This window comes from Cherax quadricarinatus, chromosome 16 (assembly GCF_038502225.1).
Source record: "Cherax quadricarinatus isolate ZL_2023a chromosome 16, ASM3850222v1, whole genome shotgun sequence".
NCBI lineage: Eukaryota > Metazoa > Arthropoda > Malacostraca > Decapoda > Parastacidae > Cherax > Cherax quadricarinatus.
Genome location: NC_091307.1, coordinates 27,945,112 through 27,961,030, shown reverse-complemented (window position 1 = coordinate 27,961,030; position 15,919 = coordinate 27,945,112). Strand labels below are relative to the sequence as shown.

At 38.0% G+C, this 15,919-nt stretch overlaps 1 protein-coding gene across 1 annotated transcript in view; it reads right to left on the bottom strand.

Moving 5' to 3' along the window:
- The window catches only part of LOC128688919 (endoribonuclease LACTB2), a 77,551-nt gene that overhangs the window by 10,722 nt on the left and 50,910 nt on the right, over window positions 1-15,919 (bottom strand). The window contains exons 3-5 of the mRNA XM_053776970.2: window positions 13,443-13,563; window positions 9,930-10,071; window positions 4,193-4,378 (exon numbers count right to left, since the gene is read on the bottom strand). Coding sequence (XP_053632945.1) covers window positions 4,193-4,378; window positions 9,930-10,071; window positions 13,443-13,563 — 449 coding nt within the window. The remainder of the gene's footprint in view (window positions 1-4,192; window positions 4,379-9,929; window positions 10,072-13,442; window positions 13,564-15,919) is intronic.

The window sequence follows — 15,919 nt, the reverse complement described above, 5'->3', positions numbered from 1 at the left end:
TTATACATAGTGTAAATTGCCTAGGATAACCCAAAAAATTCAGACAGTGCTATATTGTGCTTGTAGATATAATGTGTAAGCATGACTGGCAAATACGTATTTACACTTGCTCAGGAACCAGACACGACGACACAGTAGTGTGTAATACCTGTTGGTTCATGAGTGGCTCTCTCTGAGACAAAGAGAGAGAAGCAGACAGATAAGCAGAGACAGAGATAAACAAGACAGCTATACAGGCAGATAAGCAGAGACAGGGATAAACAGACAGCTATACAGGCAGATAGAGAGCTAGACAGACAGACATGTTTGTGTAACAGTGAAAACAAATAAAGCAAGGGCCGTGGACGCTCGTCAAATGTCACCACTGCACTGTCAGCAGTGGATTGACACTTGTCTTACATCATGCTTCAAGGGAACTTATCATCATTATTATATACTCCCACATATCCAAAACATTGCTGGGACCTATAAATGCTTTCTATATATTCCTAGACAATAGTAAATGACCAAGGCAGGTGTAAATGTTCACCAGTCAGTGTGTTTGTGACAATCTGAGTACCTAATATTAGTGCCGGAACAAAGATTGGCTATGAAATCACAAGAACTACTATAAATTGTAATTAGAACATAAAAGTTATGTAAAATAATATAAAAACAAGAAAAAAGGCATATCGGCAACACTTCTGCAAGTACCAGGACTGAATGTTGCCATCAGGTGAGCATCCAGTGCCAACGTCGTGGCCTCATATCTCGGTAAGTACTGACCCTAAATTTTTTTTTTATGCTATAACACTTAGAAAAATGCACTCTTTATTTCTATATATTTTTTTTTTTTTTTTCAAAATATTTGGGGTGCTGGGCAAGAAAACGTATATATACGTTTGGACTGTTTATGGGTAAAATTTCCAAACTACTTCAACAACTCTTACTCAACCCTCTGGATAATACTTTAGTAACCCCACACCTCCTCTTAATCTCCAAAACATGAATTCTCTGCACAATATTCACACCACACAGTACTCTCACAGATGACATCTCCACTGCCTTCAGCCTCCTCCTCCTCCTCTTTTGCAACATTCACCACCCATGCTTCACACCCATATAAGTGTGTTGATACCACTATACTCTCATACATTCCTCATTTTGCCTCGATGCATTACCCACCTTTCTGCCTTCATTAATTCTACGATCCACCTTGTCTTTCATAGACCCAGAATAATTCTATGATTCACCTCGTTTTTCATAGACCCAGATCTTGGTAGGTTTAGCACTTCCTATTGATTATTATAATAATTTCATAGACCTATCCACCAACAGGTCCCCTCCCAAATATTTGAACACATTCACTTCCTCCATACTACCTCTTTCCAATCTGATATCTAATCTTTCATTACTTTTTGTTACGCTCATCACCTTGCTCTTTTCTATGTTCACTTTAAATTTCTTTCTTTTACATTCCCTCCCAAATTCATCCACCAACCTTAGCAACTTCTCTTCAGGCACAGAAAAATATACTTTTCCTGCCATATATTTCACATAAAGCTGTGGTTTACAGAAAGTATCCCACGTGAAATGTGAGATTCTACTGTATTGGATAAACCTATTTCCCACATTATCCATGATTTGCCTAATAAACCTCATCAATACTCGACCTTGCATATACCTGACCTCACTCTTGACCACTCTCTAAGCTTGACCTCTGAGTTCTCAGCCTTGGGTGAAACATCTTTGCTACTGCTACAGTTTCTGTTTTGTCAGCTTGTCATTGCCTACCCACCATTGTTACTGTTTCTATTACTACTATTTCTACTAGTACTTTACTCCCAGTACTACTACCACCACCATTATTACTTGCTGTTGTATATTTTTTTCTTTCAACAAACCAGTCGTATCCCACCGTCATATATATAGTAGCATTTTTACAATGCCCATATTATGCTCAGTGTTTTAGATAACACCTACAGGCTTAGCACATAAAATGAATATATTATTATTATATAGGCAAGATCTAAGCTTACACAGGAAACCACAAGCATTCAAAAGTATATGACAAACTCTCTTGCTAAAATGAGCATGACAAAATTCGAGATTCATAAAGGATGAAACAATAAAGAAATAAGTCACTAATTATCTGATTTTGCTACAGTAATTATATTGGCTTAAAATGAATGTGGTGATTACTCGCTACAGTTAACCCCTTGACTGTCGCAACCCCAAATCCTGAGGTCTCCTGGTGTCACAAAATTTCTGAAAGAAAGAAAAAAAAAAAAAAAACTTATGAAGAGATAGAGAATCTTTTCTCGATTGTATGACACCGAAAGAATTAAATTTGATGGAAAACTGACGGAATTACGCTCTCTTGAAGTTAGCGACCTCGGCGATATTTACGAATTGGCAATTTCGCCCACTTTGAGCCCTATATTCCGCTAATTCCGTTGTTCCAGTCGAGCAAACTCATAGCTATTTCTTTAGAACTCCATTTTTTCTGTTGACTGAGTACAAGAAACTGCCCATTTACTGATTTCAACTACCCAATAACGTGGTCAGAAATTTGCAATTTGGCCAATTTCACGAAAATTAAAAAATATGACAATTTCAAAAATATGGTCCAGAATGAACAAAGCAGATGTTCCTGGCTCTAAAATAACATTTTCTTTGTTCATCAGTCATGTCTCCAGGCCCCTCTGATATTACTCTTGCTTTCTATTTTGAATTTTTATTCAAACAAAAAATAGAAGATTTACTGTTAATCAGACTACTGCAATATTGTAATAATTGTATAAATAACATCAACCCATTTATGACTGTATATTAGAATGGCTACTTGGACATTTATTGGACAATGACATCATTTGTTTACTTTTGAACATCAGCAAAAATCAAACATTTCCCCTATTTTGAGCTCCATTTCAAGGTTCTTTTCATAGTAAAACCAATCAAAATCACCTCTATTTCTACAATATGTCTTCCATTCTATCAAATGAGACCAAGAAAACGAGAATACAACCATAAATACTATACAAAAATAGACCACAAATTCGGCATTTTGATTAAAAAAAAAAGTCGGAGTTTTTTTTTTTTCTCATTATGCACTGCGTGCTGCAGGATTTTTTTTATATGGTGCACACTGACCACACAGACCCATTCTCTCACATGTGAGCCTACCAGCTTTCTCCTGCTTGATTTGAAGCCACTAGAATTTATGAGCATATACGTCAAACACGGTGGCTCGTATTATTATTATAATCAAAAAGAAGCGCTAAGCCACAAGGGCTATTCAGCGCTGACGGTGGCTCGTAAGATGTATATATACAACCGAAACAGTCAAAGGGTTAAAAGGCACACCTTCAATTATTTCCAATACATGATGAAGAAGTATGTAAAAGTAAGCATATTTAATTGAAAGACTACTCTAAACTGTATTAAAAATATTTTTATATGGGTGAACCAGAGAAAACCCCCATTTTTAGAATAAAATAATCAAAAGAACCATGGTTGATGTGATTATTCTTTTTGTTTTGATTTGTATCTTTTTTAATCATCTCTCTGATCTAATATATACGCTGGAAAAGGTTAAATAAAACAAATGAGCTTTGGATATGGGAAGTCCAATGAGTCCATTTTCAAGGACATCCTTTACTTAGGTTTTATTTAGGGGGTTTTGCACCAAGCCAAAATAAAGTGAGTACCCTGCCTAGCCTGAGTTGGATCAAACTGCAGTGGGTTAGATAAACATATAAAGAGGTCCATAAAAGTTATCCCTGTCAGTTCAACAGAGTTTGGGAAGAGTCAATTTATATAAAGGTATACCCGTGTTTTAATTAGCAGATATACGGGAGGGCCCTGGTTTACAGTGTTTCACTAATGCAGCGGTTTTCAATTATACCCATTCTTCATTTATTCAGAGTTCCTACAATAAATATATTCACCACTCACTATAAGCTAAGTATGAAAATATTTTAAGGTAAGTAATGTGTGTACTATATATGCATTTTTTATGCCTAGCTCTATTGCTCACTTAATATATGATAGTGTAAACATGTTATCAGGCTTTTACTTGCATTCAAAAGTGAAAAAAGACTATGTTTCACTCTACAGTGATTTTGGCTTTACAGCAGTAGCCCGGAACCTAACCTGCTGTATAAGCAGGGCCCTCCTGCATACCATGTCTGTTGTGCAATATTATACTGACCTTGTAAATAAGCTTGACTATTTCCATGGGTAACATATATTTCACCAGACTGTCATTAAGAACTTTCAGGATTTGGTTCTCCCTTTGAATGCGATGGGCAATATAATGCTGAATTTTGACCACAGGATCATCTATCATTGGCCCATGACCAGGATAGATCACCTTTGGTTGCAGTTCCAAGATTAACTGTAAAGAAAAAATAACCAGCCCAATTAAAGTAAAAATAAACCTAGATGGCTCTAACTAAAAATTATACTATTATACAGGTCCTCCATCACAAATCCAGCATCACTGGGACCTGTAGTGTGCCGGATTACTGAGTTTGCTGGATTACTGAGTGATTAGGTTAGAATACACTTAATAAAATTAATGAACTTGACTTACACTAAGTTCACTGAACATTGGCAAAAATCGAGCATTTCTGCTACTTTGAGCTCAATTTCAAGGTGCTTTTTGTCGTGAAACCAATCAAAATCATATCTATTTCTGTAATGTATCTTCCATTCTATCAAATGAGAAAAAAAACGAGAATACAACCATAAAAACCATACGAGAATATACCGCAAAGAGGCAGCTAATGGCTGAGAAGTGAATTCCCTTACTTATTGTCCATTTTTTCATTTTTGGTGCATGTTAAGAAGCATCTTTTCATCATATATTGCCCAAGTTTCAATAAGATAGCCCAACAAACAACTGAGAATTTTTTTTTTTTATTAACACATTGGCCTATTCCCACCAAGGCAGGGTGGCCCGAAAAAGAAAAACTTTCATCATCATTCACTCCATCACTGTCTTGCCAGAGGGGTACTTTACATTTCAGTTATAAAACTGCAACATTAACACCCCTCCTTCAGAGTGTAGACACTGTACTTCCCATCTCCAGGACTCAAGTCCAGTCTGCCGGTTTCCCTGAATCCCTTCATAAATGTTACTTTGCTCACGCTCCAACAGCATGTCGAGTATTAAAAACCATTTGTCTCCATTCACTCCTATCAAATACACTCATGCACGCTTGCTGGAAGTCCAAGCCCCTCGCACACAAAACCTCCTTTACCCCCTCCCTCTAACCCTTCCTAGGCCAACCCCTACCCCGCCTTCCCTCCACTACAGATTTATACACTCTCTAAGTCATTCTGTTTTCTTCCATTCTCTCTACATGTCCGAACCACCTCAACAACCCCTCCTCAGCCATCTGGATAATAGTTTTGGTAATCCTACACCTTCTCCTAATTTTCGAACTACAAATTTTCTGCATTATTAATATTCACACCACACATTGCCCTCAGACATGACATCTCCATTGCCTCCAGCCTTCTCCTCTTTGTAACATTCATCACCCATGCTTCACACCCATACAAGAGTGTTGGTACAACTATAGTCTCATACATTACTAAAAATCATATACGGCAAGCCCAAGCCAGGTACTGGAAATAACTCACTTCGTCTGACTTTTTTGGGTTATCCTAGGTTCTCTACACATACGCTGCTATGTATGATAATCTACATAACTGTATTTGTGTATACCTGAATAAACTTACTTCTATTCTGTCGACTGAGTACAAGAAACCACTCATTCACCTATTTCAACCACCCAATAAAGTGGTCAGAAATTGGCAATTTGGCCAATTTCACACAAATTTCAACAGATGCCAATTTCAAAATAGGGTCCAGAATAAACAATGCAGACATTCCTGGCACTAAAATAACATTTTCTCTGTTATCAGTCATGGTTCCAGGCCCCTCTTATATTACTCTTGCTTACCATTTGGAATTTTTATTCATACAAAAAATAGAAGATTTACTGTTATGCAGACTACTGCATTATTGTAATAATTGTATAAATAATGTCAACCCATTCTTGACTGCGTATTGGAATTTGGACTGGCAAGCAGACAGGTATTGGACAGTGATGTCATTTGTCTACTCTTGAACATCACTAAAGAATAGAAGATTTCCGCTACTGTGAGCGCAATTTCAAGGTACGTGGACCCTCGAATTTAGTAGTCCCTTTTCTGTATGCAAAACTATTGTTATTCTCTATAAAATGTATTTTTTGTTAATATTTCCCATAAGAAATAATGTTAATCCAATTAAACCATTCCAGACACCCAAAAATATTAACAAAAAATACATTTTATAGAGAATAACAATAGTTTTGCATACAGAAAATGTACTACTAAATTCGAGGGTCCACACTTTTCATCGTGAAACCAATCAAAATCATATTTATTTCTGTAATATATCTTCCATTCTATCAAATGAAACAAAAAAAAACCGAGAATACAACCACAAAAACCATACAAAAACATACCGCCATTGGGCCGCTAATGGCTGAGAAGTGAGCTCCGCTATTTATGGTCTGATTTCTTCCATTTTTGGTGTACGTTAAGAAGCATCTTTCCATCATACATTGCCCAAATTTTAATAAGATAGCCCAACAAGCAACTGAGAGAAAATAATAAATAATAATAATAATAATAATAATAATAATAATAATATTATCTTTATTTACTACACATATATGTACATGGTATACAGGCCTAGCTGACATCAGTGACGTACTACTATACAGAAAGCCCCTTGTTATGCCAAGCATTTCAAGCAAATTAGGTCAGTGTCCCAGGATAACACCCACACCAGTCCACTAACACCCCAGTACCCATTTACTGATGGGTGAACATAGACAACAGGTGCAAAGAAACACGCCCATGTTTCTACGCTGGCTGGGAATCGAAAATTTACCAAAAATCATATATGGCTAGCCCAAGCCAGGTACTAGAAATAAGCCACTCTGTCTGACTTTTTTGGATTATCCTAGGTTCTCCACATATGCTGCTATGTGTGATAATCTGTGTAGAGAAAATAGCTTTTTTGTTTCAGTTTTATGGTGCAGTACTAGTGTATATCACAGTTAGCCCTGTGCTATAATCTGTTTTCTCTAATATAAGCCCCCAAGACAGGGATAGGAGAATGGTACTTTTATCCCATATCCTCCTCATATCTCCGTCGAACTGCTCAGTACTATGCCATATATTATTCATTCTGGAGTACAGTGGAACCTCAAATATCGAACTTTCTTCAGTCCAGAAGGCTGTTTGAGTGCCTTTACCTAATAAATTTATTCCCATCAGGAATAATGTAAATTAGATTAGTCCATTTCAGACCCTCAAAAATACACTTATAAAAGCACTTACAAAAATACACTTGCATAATTGGTTGTGTTGGGAGCAGTTCGATTTTTGAGGTTCCACTGTATTTAACATGTTTTTATGTTATTTATATTGTTTATTATGTCATATTAGATCAATTGTGATAGGCAAATAAGCTGGTGTTGATATCAGTGTAATAATAAAGCATATTCTCCTGCATCACGAGCCTGAGCTCATGGCAACTGACAGTGGCTTAAAAGCCACTTTATCTTTAATGGACAATGTACTGTGTAGGTGCTTTACACAACGAGAAGCATTTCTTTTATTCATTGGAACCATGGCTAGGGCTAAAAGTAAGCAGGTTATAACAATAAATGGAGAAAAAGAAATTGGAAAGACTTATACAGCAAGTAGCGCCACCAAACAGTACCAGCAGGTTGGTGTGGCGACCCTAGAAATTTGAAATTATGCTAGCCGAAATTAGTGCTGAATAACTGATTGCCGGATTTGTGGTGGCAGACCTGTATTTATATATTCTCTACAGAGCTGTGTGACCCTGGTGGTTTAGCACTTACTGTTTATTAAAATAGTAATATACTATATTCTCTTGTCTTGTGTCAACACTTTGTATTAAACTGATAGGGTAAAACACCACACTCGTGTATTTTTTTTTCCCCAATAGTTTTAGTCTTAGTTTAAGTCTGCCTGAAATAGTGTGCATATGGCATTTTCAAAAAACTATCATTTGAATGATTTTTCTGATAAAATAATGTTATATTATTATTGTTATTATTATTGGCACAGGTAAACACTGATTTCCAGGTACTGTATACAGTGGACCCCCGCATAGCGACTTTAATCCGTGCAAGAGGGCTCATTGTTATGCGAAATGATCGGTATGCGAATGAATTTTCCCCATAAGAAATAATGGAAATCAAATTAATCCGTGCAAGACACCCAAAAGTATGAAAAAAAAAATTTACCACATGAAATATACATTTTCCTACACACAAAGAGAAGGATACATGCACAATAATAGAGTAGTACATGCACAATATATATTGTGCATGTACTACTCTACTAAATGAAGAATAAATGACACTTACCTTTATTGAAGATGCAGCAATGACTGATGAGACACTGTGTCCTGGGAGTGCCTTTTCCTCCTGAGTACTGTAGGTCCTGTTTGGCATTTTCTTCCAGAACAGGCCTTATCACACTGTGTATGCCACTACGATTCTTAAATCTCTCAAACCAACCTTTGCTGGCTTTAAATTCACCAATATGAGCACTAGTTCCAGGCATTTTTCCCTGTTCACCTGGGTGTTAGTCGACTAGTGTGGGTTGCATCCTGGGAGACAAGATTAAGGACCCCAATGGAAATAAGTTAGACAGTCTTCGATGACACTGACTTTTTTGGGTTATCCTGGGTGGCAAATCCTCTGGGGTTAATTGTTTCTTGGTATTCTCAATAAGCCACACCAACAACAGTGCTACAGCAGCAGCAGCAGCAGCTGACAGTGCTACAGCAGCAGCAGCAGCTGACAGTGCTACAGCAGCAGCAGACGATGCTACAGCAGCAGCAGACGGTACTACAGCAGCAGCTGACGGTGGTACAGCAGCAGCAGCAGCTGACAGTGCAGCAGCAGCAGCAGCAGCAGCAGCTGACGGTGGTACAGTAGCAGCAGCAGCTGTACCACCAATAGTAGCGATGGTTGATTGGGGTTTATTATACAACCTGGCCAGCTCGGAGACACGCACTCCACTTTCATACTTATCAATGATCTTTTTCTTCATCCCTATAGTAATTCTCACCCTTATTGCTGTAGGGTTGGCACTAGAAGCTTTCTTGGGGCCCATGGTCACTTATTTTGCAGATAAAATCACCAAAAACACTGTAATAATACGAAATGTTCCGATTGTATGCTTGGATGTTACCGCGGAGGCTGGCTAAGGGCGCACATTGGACGCGTCTCGGACGAACAGCGGTGAGCGGGTTTTTGAGCGGTATGAGAGGCAAATTTTTTGCGGTAAAAGCGAGCGGTATGCAGATTAAACGTTATGTGATGCCGACGGTATGCGGGGGTCCACTGTATTGATTTTGTCAGACCAGCAGAGGTCATATAATAATAATTCAGCAATACACCTCTGATCCATGGTCTGCTGGAAACTTAAACATTAGCATAACTAAAACAGGTTTATTTATTATTGTAATTACAATGTTGCAGCACTACCATTCCCAAAGTGGTAAATTTTAGAATTTTACTGGAGCTGCAGAACTAATTACTAGCCATAGCTGAAGTTAACTGTTAGCAAAATGTGCAAAGAATTGCACAAAATCAAGGGATCACCTCAGCAACTACAGTGCAAACAATGTAAGTGAGCACATACTTTATACAAGGCCATCTTGGGCTGTAAAGTAAACTACATGTATTTTGGAAAAAAGTAGTCTTGTAATTCTGTCTGGACTAAAAGAAGTACCATATGATCCACTGCTGGTAAATTTGTGTTGTACCTGTATAATTAAATATGAAATAAAAGTTATATTTATTTTCAGTAAATTATTACAATGTTATATTCATGATTACCTTCAGTGAAACCATATATGTCTGAAGATCTTCAAAAACTGCTGTTCCTTCACCTAGTATGCAGTCACCACTGAACACTGACCCCTCTTCAGTCAGCTCCAATACAACATGGTCTGTGGTATGACCTGGAGTATGATGAACTCTGTTGGAAATGTATGAAGAAATGAAAATCTGTCACGATGCAAAGTTAAGATGTGGAACAACAAGAGGTGTTGTGCTCACTACACAATCAAGAAAAAGGTATCCTCTATGCCCCTTAACCCTAGACCTTTGTACCTCAAAGCACATGAAAGGAACAGTACTGAGTGTACTACAGTGGAACCTCGGTTTTCGTGATTAATCCATTTGAAAAAGTCTGACGAAAACAAAATAGTATGAAAACTGAAGTAATATTTCCCATGAGAAATAATGTAAATCCAATTAATCCGTTTCAGACACCCAAAAATATTAACAAAAAATACATTTTATAGAGAATAACTATAGTTTTACATACAGAAAAAATGAGAAATAAATATAAATGATTAATGAAATGGATAAATGAACATTTAAATCACTACTACCTTCATTGAAGACTCTTGTTGGCGTATGGAAGACGGCGAGGAGGGGAGAGGGAGATGTTATCTCTACCACCATCACTACCACCCTCTACCACCATCACTACCACCCTCTACCACCATCACTACCAGCCTCTACCACCATAACTACCACCCTTTGCCACCATCACTACCACCCTCTACCACCATCACTACCAGCCTCTGCCACCATCACTACCACCCTCTACCACCATCACTACGATACTCTACCACCATCACTACCAACTTCTACCACCATCACTACCACCCTCTACCATCACCACTATCACCCTCTACCATCATCACTATCACCCTCTACCACCATCACTACCACCCTCTACGAGTAACAGAGGCAGACTGAGTCATGAATGTATGAGCGGCCATGTCCTGTGGGCAGATGGACGTTTCTGGTACAGACGATTTCTGAGCAAATGTACAAAAACGGGGAAAATTTCGGCGAAAAAGTGGTCGAAAGCTGAATTATACAATAAACGGACTAGACGAAAACCGGGGTTCCACTGTATTTTAAAGAAACAGGCCGCTAAATCCAACACCAATCCAAACCTTCCTCTAATGTACAGTAGTGTTAAACATTTGAAGTCGACCAGTAGAGGTATTCTCCAATTATCAAATGGATACCAATATCACAATTTAGTTCTTAATAATAATTTTTATTATTTTCATAATCATAAAAAAAACACTAAACTCATATGGGATTTTTTAATAAAATCAGTAAATTAGGTCTTACATAGCCCAATAACAATGCAAACTTTCCTTTACAAAAAAACAAAAAACACTAGTGCTGAAAGTTTGAAGCTGATCAGAAGATTCATTCTTCAGCTTTTGCAAAGAAACCAATAATCCCAATTTTATAACTACAGTTGATCCTTGAACAACACAAGTTTGAACTGCACATGTCCACTTATATGCAGATTTTTTTCAATAAATATATTGGGAATTTTTTTTTTTTTGAGAATTGTGACAATTTGAAAAAACTCACAAATGAACCACATAGCCTAGAAATATCAAAAAAGGTATGTCATGAATGCATAATATATATGTAGATATTAGTCTATTTTATCATTTACTGCCATGAAATATTTACAAATCTATTATAAAAAGTTAAAATATATCAAAACTTATGCACATACTGTAAACACTTACAGATCATACATGGTACCACTAGCAGTCAAGAGGAATGTAAACAAACATAAAGATGCAATATTAAATCACAACTGCATAAAATTAGTACATACTGTACTACTGTAATAATTTCATAGCCACCTCCTGTTGCTATTGCAGTGAGTTCAAGTATTGCAAGTATCAGCTTAAAATGCCATGTGATACTAATCATCTCTGCATGAGCTTCTGCTGACAAGGAAGCAGCAGACAAGTTCCCAGATGCACTTAAGAAAATCACTGAGGAGAAAGGATATCTGTCTGAACAGATATACCTGTAAATAAATATGAATTTCTCTTTCACATTATCTTTTCATTCTTGATATCTAGTGATAGTAATATGTGTAACAGCTACAGCGTGTTGCATCATATAAAACAAAATTGATGTAGGTACTGACAGACAAATGATTCATCTCGTAAACAGACAATGTAAACTTACGGTATCTATAAATACAGTCCAGTATATGTATTTTCTCTTCCTTATGATTTTCTTAATAACATTTTCTTTTCTCTAGCTTACTGTATTTAAGAATACAGTACATATTACATATAACATACAAAAACATGTTAACTGACTGTTTATGTTATTGGTAAGGTTTGTAGTCAACAGTAAGCTATTAGTAATTAAAGTTTTTGAGGAGTCAAAAATTAAATGAGGATTCTTGACTGTAGGGGGCAAGGGGGTCCCTAACCCCCGTGTTGTTCAAGGGTCAACTGTATGTGACCCCCCTCAAAGAAGATTCCTTGATGCTGATGAGGGGCTCCTGATCAAAGGAATTGGACTAATGCTCCACTTCCTTTAATCAAGCCTGAATGGCATTCATTCTTCCCAGGCACTGTATGACCCTATGGGTTTAGTGCTTCCCTGCCCCACATGAATGTAATAATAATATTATTATTAACTGAGAAAGTTGGTAAATCTGCACCCACACAATTTAAAACTATAATTAATATTTCTCCAGGACAGATTCATCAGTCTTTAATGTTGTTATTCTGAAGAGGCATTCTCAAGTTATCTTACAGTAAATAATACCCCACAATTTTTAACATAAAACTTGCAACTCGGCACCTACACAGTTCAATAATGATCTGAACACTTTTCTACTTTTTCTAAGTAAGATATTTCAATGCTGACACTTGGAAGCCTAGGTATGAGAGAATGGGTCTGTTCAGTGAGTGTGCACAGTTTAAAAAAAAATCCTGCCCAATGTGCTGCACGACAGGAAAAGCATAACTGACCATGTGTTTGGTTTAAAATAGCAACTGTGAGATGTGTTGTCAAGGATGGTTTTTATGAATTTATTGACTGTTTTTTGGTATCATTTGATACAATGAAAGACATAACAGAGATGATTTTGGGTGGTTACAGGACCAGAAGTAGCTTGAAATCTGGCTCAAAGTAGTGGAAATAATAAATTCTTGTCAATTCTCCTAAGGAGGGATAAGGCCCTCCCTACACTTCCCTGTCTGTGTTATTGGGTTTTAAAAGGTCTTGAGCCAATTACTGGGATGCAAGATACCATGACCAATCATTGTCTTAAGTTTCATTCTGCTATGTGCAGGTTATCTGTGCTAGGCGAAAATAGGTGCGAGTTGAAGGCGTCAACTGCTTGAGCTTGGAATGATGCACTGTAGGCATTTGATTGTATATGATACCTACAGTATTCATTAATGGAAAATTATAACACTTAATAACACAGAAAAGATAATAAACATTAAAAAATGATTAATCTAGCACAGTATATAATAAGTGTACCCTTACACAAGAGTTGCACCTTCAGTTTTTATCTCATCATTGTGCTTGAGATGTTTGATGCTGACCGACTCAGGCAGAGGGTCGTCTGGAGCATCAACTCTAGGAAATTTGTATACAGTAACACAACCTGAAAATATTATAAATTATGCAACATTAAATCTACCTTTAAAACCAAAACACTAAGGAGCACTGTCAAACAGTATACAGTGGACCCCCGCATAACGATTACCTCCGAATGCAACCAATTATGTAAGTGTATTTATGTAAGTGCGTTTGTACGTGTATGTTTGGGGGTCTGAAATGGACTAATCTACTTCACAATATTCCTTATGGGAATAAATTCGGTCAGTACTGGCACCTGAACATACTTACGGAGTGAAAAAATATCGTTAACCGGGGGTCCACTGTACTTAGCAGTTAAATTCCCAAATTCCAGGGGTTCAAATTCCTAATATGTATAGGCTACAGTAAATTTATAATTGCATATACAATACAAATACAGGCATCCCTCACTTAACGACCTACCTGTTCAACAACTGTCGGTATACAGTACAGTCAATGTACTGTATACAGTACAGTTGGTGTACTGTATACAGCACAGCCAGTGTACTGTATACAGTACAGTCGGTGTACTGTATACAGTGGTATAAACCTTGGTAATAGATACCAACAAGTTGGTTTAGAAAGACACGTAAGCAAACACTATGACATATTTATTAGAAAACGTTTCGGTCCTGGGACCTTGATCACTTCTAACATACAGAGGTAGAAAGACATTATATACATAGGCGGAGAGTGAGGTGCGACGCACGCGACCTGAGGAATGTCACAAGAACACAAGAATGGAGGAACACTGTAGAAGGCCCACTGGCCCATGCGAGGCAGGTCCTTATCAAAACAACCTCTACCTATGATGAGGACGGGTAGACGATGAAATCATGTGACTCCTGTGTTGTTGGGTTGGAGCTGCTTAAGTATCATGTATGCCAATGTTTTTGAAATTTTGCAGTTTCCAGTGTTGTGTTCTATAGTGTCGGTGACGGCGATTAGTGAGGCTTCTAGGCACCGTCGGCGTCTGAGGTCTGGTTCGGTGAGAACGAGTTGTGCCTCATTCCAGTTCATCAAATGCCCCGTGGAGTCTCTGTGGAGGACACAGGCGTACCTTACATCGTCTCTGTTAGAGGCATTTCGATGCTCATTCAGGCAGACTGCAAGATCTCTGCCTGTCTCGCCTGCATATTTCTTGGGACAGAACCCACAGGGGATAGTGTAGACGCCTACTGTAGAAGTTAGAGGTGTGGGGCTGCGTTTCGTAGTGAGGTCTTTGATAGATGATGTGTTTATGGTGGAAACGTTGATGTTACTCATAGCAAGTGCCCGGCGAGTATTCGTGGCAACATCGCCACATGGGAGTACTATGAACTGCTTAGGGGGCTGTTCCATGGGCAGTTTGTTGAGAATAGCTTGTGCCTTTAGTCTGCAATCTCGGATGAAGAAAGATGGGAACTGAAGACGTGTAAAGGCTTGTGTTATGTAAGTGCATTCTTCTTCTAGAAAACAAGGGCTGGAGATGCGAAGAGCTCTCAAGAAGGAGCCAATGAGGATTCCTCTCTTAGTGCGGGTGTCTTGGTGTGAATAAAAGTGTATAAGATCGTCCTTGTTGGTAGGTTTTCTATACACTTTGAAGAGAAGTTTGTCACTGTCGGGAGATCTGCACAGTAGAACGTCGAGGAAAGGAAGTTTGCCATCATTTTCGAGTTCAAGTGTAAACTTTATTGATGGTTCAACTGCATTGATCCTGTTGAGAAGGGCCTGGATATTGAGATGTCTCGGATAGAAAACCAATATATCATCAACGTATCTTAGCCAGATTGATGAAATCTAGTGGAACTTTGTGTTAATTTCAACTTCTTCAAGTATCAGGACAACTGTTACAAACAGTGCTTTTGGGATGGCAATGGGCAGCCCACTCAGTGCTGTGCTTGCCAACCTTTCATGGAAAACCTGGAGACAGAGAAATTCAGCACCCTCATTCCCAACACCGTTACCTGGCTAAAATACGTTGATGATACATTGGTTTTCTATCCGAGACGTCTCAATATCCAGGCCCTTCTCAACAAGATCAATGCAGTTGAACCATCAATAAAGTTTACACTTGAACTCGAAAATGATGGCAAACTTCCTTTCCTCGACGTTCTACTGTGCAGATCTCCCGACAGTGACAAACTTCTCTTCAAAGTGTATAGAAAACCTACCAACAAGGACGATCTTATACACTTTTATTCACACCAAGACACCTGCACTAAGAGAGGAGTCCTCATTGGCTTCTTCTTGAGAGCTCTTCGCATCTCCAGCCCTTGTTTTCTAGAAGAAGAATGCACTTACATAACACAAGCCTTTACACGTCTTCAGTTCCCATCTTTCTTCATCCGATATTGCAGACTCAAGGCACAAGCTATCCTCAACAAACCGCCCATGGAACA